General features: G+C 40.0%; 1 protein-coding gene across 3 annotated transcripts in view; it reads left to right on the top strand.

Annotated features, from left to right (window-relative positions):
• LOC117495749 (cAMP-specific 3',5'-cyclic phosphodiesterase 4C-like) overlaps positions 1 to 19,991 on the top strand; it is a 105,332-nt gene that overhangs the window by 58,205 nt on the left and 27,136 nt on the right. The window contains exon 1 of one of the 3 annotated variants that reach the window (XM_034147241.1): positions 1,311 to 2,341. The exons of the other annotated variants lie outside the window; for them this stretch is intronic. Coding sequence (XP_034003132.1) covers positions 2,265 to 2,341 — 77 coding nt within the window. The 5' untranslated portion in view covers positions 1,311 to 2,264. Of the gene's footprint in view, positions 1 to 1,310; positions 2,342 to 19,991 lie in introns of those variants that run through there. 3 annotated transcript variants of the gene reach the window in all.

The raw sequence follows: 19,991 nt of genomic DNA, 5'->3' as shown, positions 1-19,991 counted from the left end.
TTCTTAAATACTTATGTTTGCATATTTATCAGATTATATAATTATCAATTCATTATTGTCATTTTCTAAAAGTAATTTAGGATGAAACTGAATGCTGCGTAACTCGTATTGTAGAGCAAAATCTTAACATTTTCGTTAAGGTTGTATTCTTTTTTGGGCATTTTTGCTTTTATCAGACCGAGGACAGTAGGGATGTGACTGGAAAGGAAGGTAGAAGGACCAGATCGAGGTCAAGGATGTCATGGTATATGGTCAGTCAGTGTACAAGAAATAGGGCAAACTTAATTAGAGTGCACTTTTACTGCCCTTAAGTGCTGCAAAATATCGTTATAAACACAACGTATGTATTAGATATAAGAACAAAACTGCAATTTTCAAATTATGAAATGACCACTCCCTAATCAGATTTAGTGCTGTTCGATTTTCGTCGCAATTTTTTTACATTGTAATTGTTTATCGCAATGATTGGTTGATATATTATTTCATCGTGATATTATCCCATATAAATCCATATTTAATTATTGCCCTGCCGTAGTGTTAGGCTGTTATATTCCACTCATAGTTCGTCTATTCATCCTAGTGTTACCCTCAGTCTGTTGTTATTAGTATGAGGTACTTCACATTAATGCACCGACCACATGACAAACAAGTTATACCACATTTGGAATATAATCACGTATTTCTATAAAGCATCCTCTTTTTAGTTTGCAGTTTCACATAATGCTCAGGGAAGTGGTTGTGGCTGCTTTGACTGTCGCCTCATAACAAGTGTCCCTCTAAAACTGAACATTTGTAATTCTTGTTGTTAACCCACTTTAGTATTGTGATATAAAATATTGTGATACTTTATCGATTTAAAAACACTTTATTGATTTTCTATTATACGCAAATATTTGACACACACTCTTCAACTTCAAGGCTTTATTGTCCTTTGCACATTAGCTACAGGGTAGATATGGCAATGAAACATTTAGATCATACTGTAGGCTCCTCCAACATTGCAACATATATATAGGACAGAACAAATAAAACAGATAATATTAAATAATAGTGCAAGAAGAGTCTATATACAAGTACATTGAATATGATATATTAGATAATATTAGAACACACACACACACACACACACACACACACACACACACACACACACACACACACACACACACACACACACACACACACACACACACACACACACACACCTCTCTCGCCCAGATCCAACACTAACAATATCCTCCTGTAATTATGCGGCTGCAGGGCATCAGAAGGAGGTGTCGGTCAGGTGGCCCGTTGGTCTCACATGTCAAGGCCCGCTCTGCCAGACACAAAAACAGCCGCCAGCCACGCTGTACAGTCAGATCTTCCTTTAATAAGTTGAGACACACACAAGTGTTGCTTTCTAACTGTTGGAGCACGTTCAGTGTCTCAAAGCTCAGAAAGAGTCAACACTCAATGGTTTGTCTTAAACATCTGGATAAAAGATCAGCCTTTAACTTGACAGCGAAACTTTAACGTTGAGCTCTTTCACATTTATCTTGGATATCCTGCTCAACACGGACTCTGGGGTCGAGTTGGGCTGTCCTCAGGGGACTCTGCATGCTCTCTCACTGCCGGAGGAAGAAGTCAACCCTCGCTCACTCTACCCTGCAGTATCATTTGAACCCTTCCCCTTTCCTGCGAGCGGAGTGAGTGACTGACAGAAATAACAGAGCTGCTTTGAAAGTTTAAGACTTCTCTTCGGATCTTCTGTACAATTCGGAGCTATGCTACTAAACACCCTTTCAGAAATGCAGTGAATGTCACGTGTGGGGTTAGATTGCGTATTTAGAACGACAACAAATCAGTAGGAGAGGAGAAACAACTGAGGAAAGTCTTCAGATACAACAGCTCCCTCTCTGCTTCTTCCTTCTGGAGAGACCAATTGGACATCACACTTCTGCCTTGTTGAGGCTTGCCTGGGACCTTAGTGGTACAACCCTGCAACATTCCTCAAAATGTTTCCTGAATCCAGAGGCTCTGAGGATTAATGCAGATCTGTCCTCTATCGGACTGGGTTTTCTTTTCATTTCTCACCTGGAACCTTCCTGTGTTCGCAGTACAAAAGCTCATGGAGTCAATCCAGAACCACCCGCCTGTTCATGGGAGAAAAAAAACAGACTGAGTTGTGAAGTTTCAGAATCCACAGGAGGCTCGGTTCAGATGTTCAGGTTATTTTCTTTACAGCCCAGAGTGTCTCTTATGAGTCAGGAGCTCACGGGACAATGAACAAAGACCTGGCACTGGCAAGGAAAGGGGCGCCAACTGTTTTCGGGCACGGTCGGAGACACTCGTGCTTGGGGTATGTTCACAAACTTTGCATCCTGTATCTCTTTCAGCGCTCATATTCATGAGAGGGAGTGTTCATGCATGCTGCAGAGTACATCTGCTACGTTAGCTACAAATAGCTACAATTGACAAGGAGAACTGGCATATTTTAGCTAATGGTAAGACATACGCTTGTTCAAGTGAGTGAGATGATTAAATGTGGAAACACCTAGCGTAGGTTGCAACCCGTGCATACACTGCAATTCCCTAATAATAAGTAATTATAGAAACTATAAACAAAATGTTGGTTCATGTGAAAAAAACATAAACTTAATCAGATGTTGGTGTCAGTCTGCAGAATCTAAGAGCAGGTGATCTTGTCTAAAGTTGCCCCGGAACACGCAGAGAGAGTTTTACTTTGGTTTTCCTTTTTGCTCCCGCACAACTTTCTGAGACATTTCATTGATGCTAGTGTTGTGTCATATGGATGGATGGTAGAGATGTTAATGACTTACAAACATTCACGTCATCAGACAGTTTTATAATTGCAGTGTTGGTCTGATGAGGTTCAAAATACTTTTTACAATTTGGGTTTAATTACCTTGAATGACGCACTTTGGCTGACACAAGCTGTTCAAGCTGGTTTGGTTTCCCAGTTGTTATTGCCAACTGGATTTTGACTTTATGCTTTTTACCAGACAAAACTGTATGTGTTTTAACATTGCAGTAAATCATGCATTGTAGCTGAAATAATAAAGGCAAGTTGGTGTGAAATGGGTTTATCAATTTGGTAAGGAACTGAATTGTCTTCATCATGGTGAAGAAACATAACAGTAAAAGAGGATCTGATGAGAAATGTTCAACAGGACCTTTAGTTATAATTATTTTATATATATTGCTATGGTAAGTCTGTACAGTAGAAAGAGTGTGCTCATACAGTGAGAAGTGTGTCTCTCAGCAGCCTGAGCTTCGGGGCCAGTGTGTGACTTGGTGGTTTTTTAGCTGCTCTTTGGTTTTTTTCATGCTGGCACTTTACCCAACGTTTTTGAGAGGAAGTGAGTTTTGTTTGTGGCAAGTTTCATTCAACAGACTTCCTGTTTTTGCTAAAAGTCTCCCAGAGACGTTTTTCAGCACGATGACCCTGAGAAAAAGCTGCTGTCTGAACACAGAGTACTGAAGCCAGTGTTTGTGTTCAAGCTGTTTAAAAGCACATGCACATACACATGCACATCTTTACAAGTGCTGTTCCTCAATTTGTGAACAATGCATTTTTCTCTGACAATGTGTGTACATGAGTGTGTGTTGTACATGGTCGTGAGTGTGTGAGCAGAGGGAGGGTGTTGGTGGACGGATAGCCCCGCCTGTTGTTGCTGACTCATGTTACACTGACGATAAACGCACCCGGCCTTCTGTGTGTTTATGTCAACCATTAAGCACATGCATGTTTCCATTGCATGCATGTTTGAATGTTTTTCAATCTGTTCCAGTGTCTTTTCTTTGTGTCCTTGTGTGTACACGCTTCGTGTCCTCAGTACTGATACACACTAAACTGGGATTGATGGGCAGCATCTACACTGTGTTGCTGGGTCACTGGTTGGCTCGCCCCCCCCCCCCTCCCCCCCCCACAGCACGACCACAAACACAGGCCACACATTCACCGTCACACACAGCAGGAACCATCGAGTTAAAGTAGAGGGAGGAACCATAACTTGTTTGGCAAATTTCCTTGACACAGATGTAGACTTTACTCTATGTGTGGCTAGTAGCACCTGTGGTTGTTGATTTTATTAATTGAATGAACCTTTTGAAAAACACCAAGTCCTTTCTGCCACTTTCAATTGTGGAAAATCAATACCTACTGTACTGGGTTTTGACCAAAATCAAAACACATTAGTATGAATTTGAAATGTCAAAGGCAAAGTCTTATTGAGCATTCATGATTTAAAGTGCCTCTCTATACCAATGATATGATATCAATATTGCATTCAGCATTTATTTTCTGTAAATTGTGGTTGTTCAACACTAATTTTATTATTTTAGTACACTTCCTAAATCCTATCCGTTATACCAAAGGCTGACATTTTATTCAAAGAATATCATATGAATTGCCAAGTTTCTTGAGAAAGAAATGTTGTGTCATAGTTGTTGTCAAAGCAGATACAACTTTTTTATGTCGTGAGTAAGTGAGAGCAACAGTAATGACCTGAACACAGGCCAAACTGATTTGTTTTTCTTTAAGTGAGCAATGTTCGGGTTTCAAGGTAGCATTCAAAAGATGCTGCAGTGTGTGAAATGTAATTACGTCATAATCTAGCAAGTCGTGTGTGTGTGTGTGTGTGTGTGTGTGTGTGTGTGTGTGTGTGTGTGTGTGTGTGTGTGTGTGTGTGTGTGTGTGTGTGTGTGTGTGTGTGTGTGTGTGTGTGTGTGTGTGTGTGTGTGTGTGTGTGTGTGTGTGTGTGTGTGTGTGTGTGTGTGTGTGTGTGTGTGTGTGTGTGTGTGTGTGTGTGTGTGTGTGTGTGTGTGTGTGTGTGTGTGGGGAACAATAACACAACAGACCCCCAAAATAGGACCCCCGAGCTTGGAATAGTTCCCCAGCCCCGCCAGCCTGGCTGCCCATAACACGTGATTGTGACATGTGTTTCTCGTTTGTTGTATACACACACAAAGACACACACACCCTGCAACAGTCACTCGTCCCAAAATCCATATTGATTGTTCCACCAGAGAATCGACTTTGAGGTCATGTTTCCAAATTAATGTAGGTGTTTTACTAGCAGTGGAAATATGAAGAAGTTGAGAGAGGTTTTTTTTGCCAGTTTTGCCTTGTGAGCAGAGTGTTTCTGTAAAGGCCAGTGTGTCTTTGTTTTGCTCCTGTGTGTGGATTTAATGTAGTTTCCTGGCACAGAGTGACCTCTGCTGGATAGTCAGTCCATCTTCAGGAGACTGAATCAGCAGCACTCTGACTTTTTATATTGGCTCAACATCAACATTCTCTGATGTTTGAGATAAAGCAGTTTACATAGGTGTGAACTCAGTGTGTGGGTGCTTGGTTAATGCTATCTAAACAAATAAAGATTTGCGTCAAAAAACTACCAAATGATGAGACACCACCCCTCTGAAGTGACATTTCTACTGCAGGTTGTGTGTTTTGTGGGAGGCGCAGGAGAAGCAGCATGACTTGAACCCTGCAGCAAGATATAAATATTATTAACAACTAAGAAACAACCACAAGTCACATTGCCATAAATCAGACAGTATTAGACCACTGCACGAAAAATCAGCACAAACCATAGAATAGCCAGATTCAGTTTGATCATTTCTGTTAACACTTTATTATTAATGTGACTCTGATAATCTCCTCCTGTAACAATCAGCTGAAACATTAACTATAGACTGCATGGTTGGAAGTCACTGGCACAATCCCAATGTCCACACTCAAAGACTTACAGGTCCGGGACGCTTTATGGTTACCACCCTTTAAAATTGTCAAGTGCATGAGGGCATTTTAAACCCTTTATGCACACTTTCCACAAGTTCACATTTCTCCAGATTTTGCCCAAGAGAATTGGCCACAATTCAAAGCTTGAGGAGTTTATAACAAGCACATGAAATTGTGAATGCAAGGATAGCTGTGTTACATTCACAGCTAGTTAATTCAACAATAATTTCTGTTTGCTTTATGATGCTGTTTTGAGCAAGCGATTTGATTATTTACCAATTACCATCTTACATCAGTTAAATCCTCAGGGTTCAGGGCTTAAGGACTTAGGGGAGACTTTGACATTAAGCCCCTACACATATCAATGTGTTATCTTCAATATGTCTCCACTAGATGGTGCACGTCTTTCTCTGCTTGGATTTTACACATTCACTGAAATACAATCAAACTACTGAACCTGTGCAGTGAGTTTTGCCAGGTCTTAAAGACAGCCATCATCTGTCCAGTGTCTTCCAGGATACATTATTGTCTTTAAATGTATAATTAAATACCTTTGAACCATGTATAGATTCACTGTAATCAACAAAGACTGTAGACTTAGGATACATCACATTTTCACTAACAAGAAACTCTGAGTGTTATTAAACACTTCTCCATTGTCCTGAAAAAGGGTCAAAGGCAGTGCTACAGTATCTGTCAAGTTTTATTGGTGATACAGTCTTTTCCAGATAAGTGAGGTTATAATGTGAATATGTTGTTAATTAGTCAGGGGAAACAAATAAAAAGGTCTGACAGAGGGCATAGTCAGTCTTTCAGAAGGATGTGTGAACTTATCTGCCTACACTCAGAGCTTCCTGTTTTCAAAAAGCTGAAGTTTTTTGCCTCACTGCATTGTTTACGCTCACTGAAAAGCTGCGACAGAATGCTTACTTTATCAGCACTGAATCTGTCTGTAAAGTTGTGCAATGCCGTATCTAAAGCATACAAACACTTATGCTAACCAGCCCTGGGCTGTCAAATAGTGAGCATCTCTTTAAAATGAATTAATGAAAAACAAAATTTTCCTGTCAGTGTATCTGCAGCTGTGGACTTTCATTTATCATAAGAAGACTGAGATTTAAATAAAAGGTTTATATCACTTTGGTACTGTTTGTCTAGTACACACTCACAAACATCATCGTGAACGCACATGGAAGACACTCCCCCCTGGCGGCTTATTCTCATTACAGACGTTATGTTGTCATAGGAGCCAGCAGCCAGCTGGACTGCAGAAGTCATTTGGCCGGTGGATTTGGTTACACAGCGGCCTCACAAACACCTCATTCTCAGCAAACCTCCACCCCGGCATCTGTTTTCAGCTCCAACATGTTCCTCCAGCACATTGCATAAGGAGGGAGGAGAGCACTTGTGGGAGGGGTGCAAACATGGTAAATCCCTAAATGTCATATTGGAACTTACTGGATGAAATACATAATAGTGAAAAAAAACGTTTTTCAAGAGATTATTGTCAGTCCGTGCCTTTTCTGTCTGTCTGTGTTCAGTCCTCTGAATAATTTAGCCATTATTCCATTAGCCGCGTTCACACCGGAGTACTTTCACCGTACTTTTCGCGTTTTAGTTCCGTGAGTACCCCTTATGTCGCGTTCACACCAACAATCGTACTTAATCTCGGGTACTTTTACCCCCATTTTTAGAGCCAGCTCAGAGAGCGTACTTTTCTGTGGGTGAAAAGTGCTCCAAAAGTGCCCCAGTGCTGATTGGCTGGGCGAATTGCAAACCACGCCCGTACAACTCTGAAAATGCGTGATTTTAAACTCAAGTCAGCACTTGATCCAGGAAAGTTTACAAGAAGCAATTCTGAAGGTGAGACTTGCATAAATCACATTTACATAGTGGAAGTGTTTGCAACTGTCGTGAAGGCATTTACTTCTGTAAGGATCTCCCAAAGTCAAAGTGTATTAGTATCAACTCTGAAAAACAGTACCTTTGAGTAACAATTTAGTTAGTAAAAAGTCACTTCATGTGATATTGTAAGGGCCCTGCTGATTCTGTCCTGTTTGTAGAAGAAGGACCGCTCTTTATTCCTGCAATATGCTTGGACAGAATAGAAGCCTAAATCTGTTTTGTGAATTTCTGGAGAAGCTTGTTATTGTGTCCTCAGTGTGTGTTGTTTAGGCTGCTGCGGAATTATTTCTAGTTCTGGACGCTTTGGTAGATGATGTAGTTCTGCTGGCTTCATTCAATTGTGACTGACAGCATGTTAAATGTGAGGTAGTTTAGGTGAGGGTTCAGCATCTTTGAGGCCAACAAATTGTGGATTTCCCCTCTTTATGTTAAGAGAAACTGGCTTCCCATTAAGTGAGTATGTTCAAGTGACTCAGGATTTTGTTCATGAGAGAGGTTAATGCATCGCGTTGATGCAGCATTGACTGTCTGAGCTAACTCGCAAAAATGTGATTTGAGTCAGACGGACCTGTTCCAGAGAAGGTGAGTTATGGGTCAGTGTGAATGAGGACAATCACACAAAACATAGCTCAGGATGAAAGTTTATTAAACCGACAAGTATGGAAAGTCAATGAGTCACATTTTTGGACTGCTTTTATGAACACCAGCTGGCAATAAAAATAGTTTTTATATTTTAATAAACTTAATTGGCTTTCTGAACTCTCTGACGTCAGAAAGGTGTGTGCGGGTGGAGAGGTTTTCCAAAACACGTCAACCATCTGACAATCAGTTTTGATTTTGAAGTGTTAGCTTGATTCAATTTTAGCTACGGAGTGAGCTTTCTTTGTCCCCACAAATTCAGGCAAACATTTGCTTGATTGCCTTGACTTTTGTTCACATTTCTGAACAAGTAGGCCATCAGTATAGTCCATGATTTGGCACCTTGACCTCACTGAGTGTGAAAATTAAATAACCCTAGCCCACAGCTGGTACCATCTGACAGCACCCTGCTGGTATAAAGACCAGCCAAAAGCAAACAGCAGCTGCAGTAGCATGCATATTAAATAAAAAAAGGCAAAGGCTGTATGCCAAAATGTTTTAATATAATAAAAATAATGAAGTTGAGATTCATAAAATCAGCTACAAGCTACATAACAGAGATACACCCCTTTTTATCTCGAGTGGATCAAGAGTTCAGGCAGCAGCTTTCAGCTTTCAAAAAAGGTTTGAAAGCACAGCTGTAAGTAACACATCTGATTCTGCCTCCACATCCTCACCACGTCAGTTCCTTTAAACGTCTGATATTTCTAAGCCCCCAGGCCTCCAACTGCTCTTTTATGTGCCTGCCAACACGTCCAACGCGACCCACTGCCCTGTTTCTAAAAAGACAAATATTTGTCTGCGATGTCGTCAGCAGAGAGACGGTCAGGAGGTGAGATCATCAGGATGATGGGGTCCAGTCCAAGTCCATCTCTCTCTGACTGCTGAAGCCGAGTGTAAAACTGCTGCTGTAAATGAACTGTTTATGGTGCAGTTTTAGGAACAAAAAGACGTATATAAAACCATAGGAATGCATGAATTACTTTGAATATGATTTGATATGAGACTGAAGCAGCATTATAGTTTTATACGTGTGCATAATTGTGTGTGTTTGTGAACAGTTGAATTATCCAATTCTCACTTTCTCACCTTCTCGTAGAGCTTCCTTGTTCAGAGGTCTCTAAAACACACAATCAACCTCACACACCCACACACACACACACATATACATTTAAACATGCACACTGCAAAAACTCCTTTTACACGCTTTCATACATCTGATACAATTACTACGACCCCACCCCCCTGCTTCTATCACACTCACACACACACATACTGCACATTCACTCACACACAGTTCATGTCTTTTTTTAAAGCTTCGAAGTCCATGTGCTCCAGCAGACACACAGAGAGAGCCATAGAGAAACAGAGAGAGAGAGAGAGAGAGAGAGAGAGAGAGAGAGAGAGAGAGAGAGGGAGGGAGGGAGGAGTGTATCTCCTAAGAAGAGAGAGAGTTCAACGCTTAACTCCTCAATGTGGATTTGAAACCAACAGCTTTGGCTCTGTGCGTTGAGCTGTCCAAACCGCATGAAACAGCCGCGCTGAGGAAATGACTCTTTAAAGCCCACTCTGCTTTGATCCCCCTTCCTTCTTTTCACACTCGACTTGTTTCTGGACTGAGGCATGCTGCTGAAACACACTGAGGACGGCTTTCCTCCGTCTGTCTGCGCCTCAATGGAAACCTGGTGTGGTGTGGAGTTAGAGGAGAGAGCGCACAAGAGCCGAGGAGTAGAGGAGCGCCCAGAGGAGGGAGAGGAGGAGGATTAGAGGAGAACAAAGCAGAAGGGAGACTCTCACAGGCAGGAACATGAGTTTGCCGACTAACTGTGTGTATCTGGCCCCCTCGGTCCAGGATCGCTACTTCAAAGTGAGGAATGGGAACATCTGCGGATCTCCGTGCGCTGTCAACCGGCCCATCGACATTGTGCAGAAACGCAGGCGGTAGGCCAGATGTGGTTTTTAATCCAGATGTTGTAGTTGCACAACTCTACACACACTGCTTTCTAATCTTTTTTCAAACAAGGTTTCGCAATTTTTCAGCTGACAAACATTTCCATTTGTTATGAGAAAGTCACTTTAACTTTAATATTAAGGTTTCTTATTTCTTGTTTGCTTATTTTTTTTATAAATGTCCTTTTATGAATTTGAGGTGCTCATGATGTACCGACCCCCTCCACAATATCTGTAGCACTCAACACAGTTTATTATTACTATATTGTTGGCTAATCAGTTATACGTCATATTTATGAGTAGTATTTTTTATACAGCTTCTAAAGGTTTTTTATTGCGTTAGGGCTTTTCAGTACTTCTAATATTAGCTAAAGTAAGAATTTAATCATTTTCTTTATTCCAAATAAATATGTGTACTTCTCACAGCTAAATCAGTTTAATCTACTGTAGGATGTCAGAATAACCAGAGGACAGAGGAGTCAAGCTCAAACTTAAGTAATGACCAGAGTTCAACTTTATGAATGTATTGGTGATTCAGACGGACTGATGTGGTTGAGGAAGATCTGAATATGTGTGTGTGTGTGTGTGTGTGTGTGTGTGTGTGTGTGTGTGTGTGTGTGTGTGTGTGTGTGTGTGTGTGTGGGTGTGTGTGTGTGGTGTGTGTGGGTGTGTGGGTGTGTGGGTGTTTCTTTGGAGTTTTTTTTATATCATTAGAGACTGCATAATTTGTTGCAAAAGAAATTGACATATTTATTCTCTTGTTACACCAACAGTCAGATATATATATATATATATATATATATATAAGATATATATATATATATAAGATATATATATATATATAAGATATATATATCTTAAAATACTTGTATTTATTTGTTTAATTGTATGTGTATATACAGTCAAATGTTGAGGGTCAAAGATAAGGGTTAAGTATACATTATATATAATAAAACAAATCAAATGTAATGAATGTCAAATTCAAGTTGTAGATGTTTAAATAAACTAAAAATCATTGTTTGAAGGATATTTTTGAACATATTATCACAAATAAACAATCAACAAGAGATGGTTGTTATTTTACAATTATTTTGCCAATTAAAAAACACATTTTAAAAGTATTACCGCTCCTACATATATCACTGTCTTTTTTTGTATGGTTTTTCAATCTTTTAAAGCATATGCTGTCTACTAATAATACTAATACATTTATTTAGTATAGCACCTTTCACAGAAATGCAATTCACAAAGTGCTTCACAAGAAAGAACAAAAGTAAAAATGAAGACCACAGAAACATGAATACAATAACAACCTGAGGCAGAAATGTAAGGTTAACATAAAAACATAACATATGTAGTTTACCGAACACTCATGCCCTATTCAACAACACGACACACAAACATATTTATTCTTATGAGTGTACCTGAAGTGGGCGGCTGCCTTAAGGGTCACAAAAGGAAATGTGACTAATTTTGCAGCCGGCCTTTCATAAAGTCATGACGACATGAGCCTGGGCGGGGTGGGGGATCAAAGTGTCTTTATAATGTCAACTTACCAATAAAAAACCTTCAAAGGGAGAATGCTAATGAACGCCAAGTTGCACATATTTATAGGCCTGATGGATCGACCACATGTGTGTAATAACACAGCGGAGAGAAGTGCACTTTGTAATCATCCCAATCCTTTAAATCCTTAGTTTCCATTAATTCCCTCAGGAAACACGCTGCGTTCTTCGTCATCGCTTTACCTCGTAGGGTTAGAGTTTTACAGTTCGTTTTGGCAGACAGGGATGTATGTGTGTCAGTGCAGATACTTAACTTCTGTTTTTAGAGTTATGATGGTGTTGGAGGCATCGGTCAGCTCCTCTCTACTTACTGTCTGATATAGTTATCTCTTCTGAGCTCAGTTATCTCATAGTGCCATATTCTGTCTTGTCTTTTCACTTCAGCGGTGATGATAGGACTGACGTCAGACTCTGACTTACTCATCATGTTTTACCTCCCTGCACGGATGTCAACCCATAATGTCAAATACACTTTGACTCATGCAGTCAGTAGGGGAGCCAACAGCTCATCAATCTCACATTAATAATAACAATGATAATGTTCATCTAATCCAAAGTTTCTCAGCGCTGTGAGATCAAAGCAACAGCCTCAATGTGAGTGCTACAGTATGGTATCTTAACAACAATCTACAACATAAATGTACACATAATGTAAATTTATGTTGTAGATTTATAATATAAACATAAAGAAATACATTTTTCAAATTACAAGACACCTGTCATTTAGTTTTTTCCAGTTTGATGCTGTTTCTTTACTTTAGATGGATTGCCCTTGTTAAAATCAGCGGGGAACTTACGAATAAAATTACGTTTTTGACTCCATTAATAGCTCTTCTATTTTGTGTTTGAAGTCTTGGATTCGTTTAGTACAAAACATGAGAGCTCTGATGTGATATTTCTTGAACATGCTAGCAGACAGGATGTAGTTGCTGAGGTCAGAGGCGTTTTGCTCCTTGCGTGTTGGTGACAGTCAGGATGAAATGCCTCGTGTATGTGAAGCCTTGTGCTCTGCTACTTGTGAAATGACATCAAACACAGTTCATAGTCCTTCCAGTGAATCAGGGTGTCACCAGCTTGTGTTCAAATATTTAAGGAACCAGTTTGATTTTCTAGCAGGTTCTGCTTGTGGACAGCAATGCCTTGACATGTAGTTGCAAGAGGTCGATTCATTTGTAATTTCAGGGTCAAGTTTATGTAATTTCGTATATTAAAGCTGTTGATCGCAGATATTTCGTGGTGATATGTAATATCTTCATATGTTGTATCGGTCACATTCTCAAGTTGTCACAATTGTTTCTGTTGTTAAATCGAGGATTCGAGCAAGTTCTGCAAATGTCTTTCTTTCCCCACGAGGTTTATTGTTTTTTTGTCAAGAAGAAAAGGAATCTGAGACAGTATGAAATACACAGGATTATCATAAAAATAAAGCTACTCCTTTAGTAAAAGGAAGGCTCAGAGAACAGCTTTGATTGTGCGTTGGAGGCCTGTGTTTTGGCCGCTGTGAAATGTGTGCCTGCAGCTCTTAGTTTATTTGTGTAAAATTAAACCAGTGACAAATATGCAGAAAAATCTCCAATTTTCTTAAGTTAGGCATAACTTAACTATACAGAGCTGTTTACGGCAGCTGCTTTGCAAAAACACCTGATTAGTATACTCTGAACAGAAACAATGTTGATGTAATGCAGCTGCAGGAAGAGAAAAAGCACTATATTGAAACAGCAAATATTTAAGCATTACAGTAAATGTTTAAAACTGTAGCTGACGACTGCTGTCAACCACTCATTGCTCTTTTTATTAGATATGCATGGGAGCTGTTGTCAAAATAACATTCTCACAGCCTCAAACCACAAAAACATCTACATCCTGCCGATGAAATTAGTGATTAGGGAATTTTTAAGTAAGAATAACTCTCCACAACTAAAGACTTTCTACGTAAACTTTACAACAAATAAAACTATGGGATACATTCATAAATGCACAATTAATTTACAATAATATGAGCAATTAGGTGAATAACAAAATATTAAGAAGATATTCAATCCTTCTGCGGCTGTGATCAGACAGACATATCCATCTTAGAAACCTTCAGACCAGTGACTGGAAGATATTCAATATTTAATGTAGCTATATTGATAAGTCGACTAATTGATAAAGTGTTAAACGAAGAATATTATTTAAATATTTTGATAATCAATAAATTATTAAATCCAATATTTTATGCAAATTTTTTTTTTAATTTATTGATTATCTCTCAAAAATTTAGATTTCATTATTTTTTCTGTTTCATCGATATTGAACTGAATATCTTTTCGGGTTTTGACCTGACGAAATAGACGTATAAATACATAATTATTTGTGACTGACATTTTTGTACTCAGTAATCATTAGCTGCAGCCTGAATAATGACATCGGCCAACATTTGAGTCAAGTTTCAGTCAAACTCGTGAAGTCTCCATGCAGGTACAATCTGACTCTCAGCCTGTCCCTCCAGAAGTGACCTCTGACCTTTGGTGGTGTCACGGCAGGTTGTCTTGCCCTGGGGGCCTCAGCCCATGTCAACACACTGCGATGTGACGCACAGCTCACTCTGCAGGAGGTCAAAGGTCACCGCGAGCTGCCAGCATGATGCTACATAATGTAAACGAAGCACCACGTTACCTCTGGCTCACGGAGAGTATGAGTCATGTACAGTATGAGGAGCAGCTGACAGTATCAGTGGCCTCATTATGCGCCTGCAGCTGGTCAGGCTCACCTGTACTGACGGGGCTGATGGATTCCCCCTCTCCCAACACCATCTGTTTATTCCTGTACTTGTCACAGGAATCTATTGCCTTGTGTATCCCATAACTGGATATGATTACCACCCTGACGCTGCACAACGTCACTGATAAAGCAGAGTAACCAATCTCCAGAGCATTATATATTCTGCAGGGTTCTTACGGTTATTAAAAACCTGGAAAAGTCATGAAAATTCAAAATGCTAATTCCAGGCCCTGGAAAAGTTATGGAAAACAATATTTTTCCCAAAGTTTTGGAAAAGTCATGGAAATGTAACTAAAGTTGCATCAAATATAATTAATTTGTAATCTAATCGCAGAAATAGTAATACTATAATGATAATACATGCTGTATCGTATAGTAATGAAACGTAAAATGGCATTTAACTGTCGAGGTATTTTGCTGGTGAGAGATTTGAGTTGCTTTAGTGTGAAGCTAGTAAGCCTACTATTTGATTTGTTTGATAGGCACAACATGTTTCATATGCAGACCTTATCTTCCTGTTCCATGTTAAAATAAACCATTTTCAGTGGTACGCTGAGAAAGAGTAATTTTTTTGGTCATGGAAAATTAGGTAAAGGTCATGGAGAAGTCATGGAAAAGTCATTGAAAATCATTGGTGAAAAAGTGTATGAACCCTGATTCTGATTTAAAAAGTGTTTGTGAAATAAGTTAGGTTAGGCTTTATCCTCAGATTTAAGTTTTTCCTCTCAGCTCTTGGATGTTGCGTGTAAATAAGACGCTGACTAATAGAGTATGTAATACTGTAGACGCAATATTTTCTTCATTTAACGCCAAGAGGTGGAGAAGTGGAAAAGCCTGAAGAAGTCAAGACTCCTTGTTTATTTGTAGTTCAATTCGATTTTAAAATGGATTGATTTCACTTTATTATTAGAATTTTTATATTTATTTACATAATGTGTCCTTCGTCCCAAGAGATACAATGTTTCGTATAAAAACAAAGCACAGCATTTAAACAAACTATCAAACCCTAATACAAACATGTATCAGATACAGTGGCGAGCCCCCTTCCCTCGGAAAAAAAAAGAAAGAAAGAAGAGTTATTACGTGACAGCGTATACTTCAGCGGAATATCAAAATAACGGCCCGGGGTGCAAAACGCATCAATGACAGCGACCCTCTACCACACAAAACAACACCATTTATATAAACACCTATCATGACAAGGCACCCACAGCCAAGTAACAATTACAAATGAATGAAGTCGGCACGGCGGCCCACATTGAAAATGACTTAGGCCTACCTTTGATGATCAAATCACCTAAACACAAAGTCCATCCTCCTGTCCTTTTGGATGAAGCACTTGATGGCGGGTCATGCAGCTGATCCTTTGCCACTCCAATTTATCATTGTAACTCAATCTTGAAAATGACTCGGTTAATAATTTCGCAACAATGTCATCACTATCACTGACATGAGCCGTCATGAACGAACTTATGGTAATTAGCTACTTCCGCCTAGCTTGACCCGTTGTTATAACACACATGCATAAACTTCACAGCGGGCGGAACTTCTCATAAAGTCCGCGAAAATAAAGCCCACCCATTTAGAGGGAAGATATGATTGGTCAATTGTACTGTCATTTGACATTACTCTCTCGTTGAGTTACTACAGTATAGCGGGCCCTCTGTCAATTTACAGCAGGACCACCAATCAGCTCCTATCTTCACAGTAACTCGCAGAGACGGCCAAAGGAGCTTCTTTCATTCAACCCTTCACATTCCAACAGAAACTGAACAGGCAGATTTGAAAGACTTATTTCTTTGGAAATGTTAATGTTATTTTAAATACAATTAAATCAAGTTATTTAGGTAACATAGAGGGCCCTGACGGCTCGCCACTGATCAGACATTATGAAAGTAAATGCAGGGCAACCCGTTTGATATCTCCCTTTTACATCAAGTGTTTGACCAACTTGAACCCAAACTCTAATTTAGTAGCTCAAGTTTGATCTCTTTGGTTGAGTAGGGTGGCAGTCACGTTTCGTAGGGTTTTTTGTTTTCTAGAGCAGATTATAGTCAGTATTATGACAGTATTATAGTCAGTATAGTCAGATTGCTTTTGTGTCTGAATTTAACTTTGTAGAACACCTGCCAGAGATGGGACATTTCTTAGCCTCCCTGCCAACTTTGTTTTATGTTATGAAAAAGTCTTTGTTTGCTCCGCCTAAATCAAAAGGAACTTCATTAACATATGAATGGCAGACTGTAACCTGTCTCTGTTAGAGTTGTCTGGCGTCCGATGTAAATGGCCTCCTTGATCTTCCACTGACTCCGGGTCGATGACTTTCACCTCCTCCCAGTCGATGCTGTAACTGGTTCTGGTCTGATGTTCACAGACGTTGGTGGCCATTTATGTTCGTTCTCTCTCTTGTCTGGGATCCTCGCCATTTCACAGATGTGCTGAAGTGTTCCCCACAGCTGTCAGATGTCATAATGACGTCATACATTATGGTATTTTTGTCTTTAGGGTTTAACAGCAGAGGTCTTAACATAAACCTTTCTAGAGAGATCAACCCACATTTGAAATATTTAAAAGATTATACATCACTCTTTTGTTCAGCTTATACAGGCACGTATTTGAGTGTTAAATCATGTTTGACCCCTGATGAGGACTGACAGTAAAAATGGCTGGCGGCTCTTCATTGGACTTGAGCCCAAATCATTCACGCAATTTCACGGCTGACTCCTCGACCCGCTGGACCTCAGGACGCCTCTGCTTCGAGTCTCTGGAGTCACTCCTCTGCGTTTCTACAACAAACACGCCTAAACAGAAATCCCTCTGCGTCCACAAACTCAGACAGCTGGTTTCCGGCTTGTATCTTTTTAGTGTTTTTCATAGCATCTTTTGTGTTGGAGTCTTGTATTTGGTGGAAAAACAGAGCGAGCGTTGGGCCGGGAGTAATTGCAGGCCTGAGAGCTGGTCGATGGCCGCTGCAGTGACAGCCATGAAACCACAACTGACGTCAGCAGACAACTGTGACTGTGTTGGAGTTTTGTGTGTGTGCTTGTGTAGAATAGCAGAGCTACAACAGGGGTCCGAGTGTTATTCTGACATCTCTGGGACTCCGGGAATGAAGATCAACCCAGGGACAGATGAACTTTTCAGACAGAGGCCCTGTAATATTATTTTGTTGCAGTAGTTTTAGGTTACTCAAACAAATGAGGACTGTTCAGTGTTTTACAAGTGAACTTGATCACCTACATAGACTTCAGGGCTCTGCCTACACAGCAGGAAGCCAGGTATGGTTGGTCTAGACTTTAAACAACTTTAGAATATTAGATCACAAGAGTGCAGTAATTTGATAAGATAGTGAGACGTGTGTGAGTCTTAATATATACAGTCTATGGTGTGAGTGCGTCAAAGATGCTGTCATTAGTTTATGTTACATGACACATGAATATTGACTCAGGGTCATGATGAAGCTCTGGTTCCTGCACTAAGTAGACAGCTATTAATAATAAATACATACTTTTATAAGGACCTACAAGTTTGTAAGTATTATTGCTATGACTAGCAAGGGCATCTTGTATTTTCTAGTGGTTAGGGTTTATTTCGCAAACTCCTGTCAGGTTGTCTATTCTACAAAAAATATGTTGTACAGTATGCATTATCAATTATATCTCAAATATTGAATTGCATCCATTCAACTTTTCTTTTTCCATTAACAATTATGTTGATTGAACTATGTTTGTACCGATTACTGATCGGAAACCACCAGTGCTAATTTGTATGCCTCACTATGTGGAATTAATTGGGGTTTTCTTATATAAAATAACACAAAGCAACGTTTTATACATATTTGATTGACATTCAGAGAGAAACTAGATTGAATATGGCTCAGTGATGCGATACCTGATCCCCTTAATCAATAATGTCAGCAATATTTATTTAATTGTATATTAGATATTATACATCTATAACCATTTATAACTCCATAACGTTCTGTTAATGTAAATAATAAATAACCTTCACATGATGTCAGCACCTTAAAACATTTGAGTCTAAAAGTTAAAGAAAGACTTGGAGGAACCCCCTTTCTCCTGTCACCGTTGTCTTTATCTTCTTGTGTCCTGCTGATCAGCAATGTGATTGGCTGCTTCTGGTTTGCACTCGGCTAATTAGCGGAGGAAGTGGCACACTCCTGCCTTACTGCCGGACTCAATCACTGTAAACCGAAAGGCGCCAATTAGTGCCGTTTGAACATGATTAGAGGAGCACTCGGCATGGACTGTTGCTGGGCAAAGACAGACTGTGTGTGTGTGTGTGTGGGGGGGGGTGTGTGTGTGTGTGTGTGTGTGTTTGTTCGTGCCCTGAACCTGCCTTTCCAGTTGCCCACCAGTGTGATGTGAGGTTGTTCGATTTTCAGGTCGATTCTGGAGCCAAATCTAGATCTCTACTGCTGGGGCTATAATCGCACACTGTGTGTGTGTGTGTGTGTGTGTGTGTGTGGTGTGTGTGTGTGTGGTGTGGTGTGTGTGTGTGTGTGTGTGTGTGTGTGTGTGTGTGTGGTGTGTGTGTGTGTGTGTGTGTGTGTGTGTGTGTGTGTGTGTTGTGTGTGTGTGTGTGTGTGTGTGTGTGTGTGTGTGTGTGTGTGTGTGTGGTGTGTGTGTGTGTGTGTGTGTGTGTGTGTGTGTGTGTGTGTGTGTGTGTGTGTGTGTGTGTGTGTGTGTGTGTGTGTGTGTGTGTGTGTGTGTGTGTGTGTGTGTGTGTGTGTGTGTGTGTGTGTGTGTGTGTGTGTGTGTGTGTTGGTTCTGGCCCAGAGTGTTACCCTCCTAACCATTTTCTAATGATGTTAATGCTCATCAAACAGCGTATGGATTTCTGTCCGGTTGGATAGTCCGTGCTAATCACTGACATGGACTCCACGATCAATTCCGCTTCGGAGGAGTGAATTAACCTTAGAGCTGCCCTGCACCTCAAACATTTAACCATTTGAGCACTAGCTTAGTCACACTCATATTTTAAGTCTGTTAAAAATGCACTCTCTCTATTTATGTACGTTGTAGACCATGTAGTACGTAGAACCACAGTTGAAACACCAAAGACAGCAAACAGATGCCCTGCAGAACTGGTATTAAGATTCAGATTAAGATTAAGAAGAGTCAGAGGGGCATCAAAAGGCGAGAAAGTCAAATGTAAACCGGGTCTACTGCAGTTAGGACTAAACCCTTATACAGGGCCACCACTCTACAAGGTCAGCGTCCTTCAAATATTGTTGACCAAACAACAAGGTACAGCTAGCTTTCTGTCCAGAATCTCTACTCCAAAGCCAAGGGAAAAGGTCCTTTTTCAACAATCATCCAAGGATAAAACTATCTAACTCAAAAATATATGGTAGGGGGTCAGGTTTTCATTTAATCTATCTACTCTGTAGATGCAGAAAG

This window comes from Trematomus bernacchii, unplaced genomic scaffold (assembly GCF_902827165.1).
Source record: "Trematomus bernacchii unplaced genomic scaffold, fTreBer1.1, whole genome shotgun sequence".
NCBI classification, from domain to species: Eukaryota; Metazoa; Chordata; class Actinopteri; order Perciformes; family Nototheniidae; genus Trematomus; species Trematomus bernacchii.
Note: the sequence above shows the minus strand (reverse complement) of the source record. Positions and strands in the feature narration are given on the sequence as shown.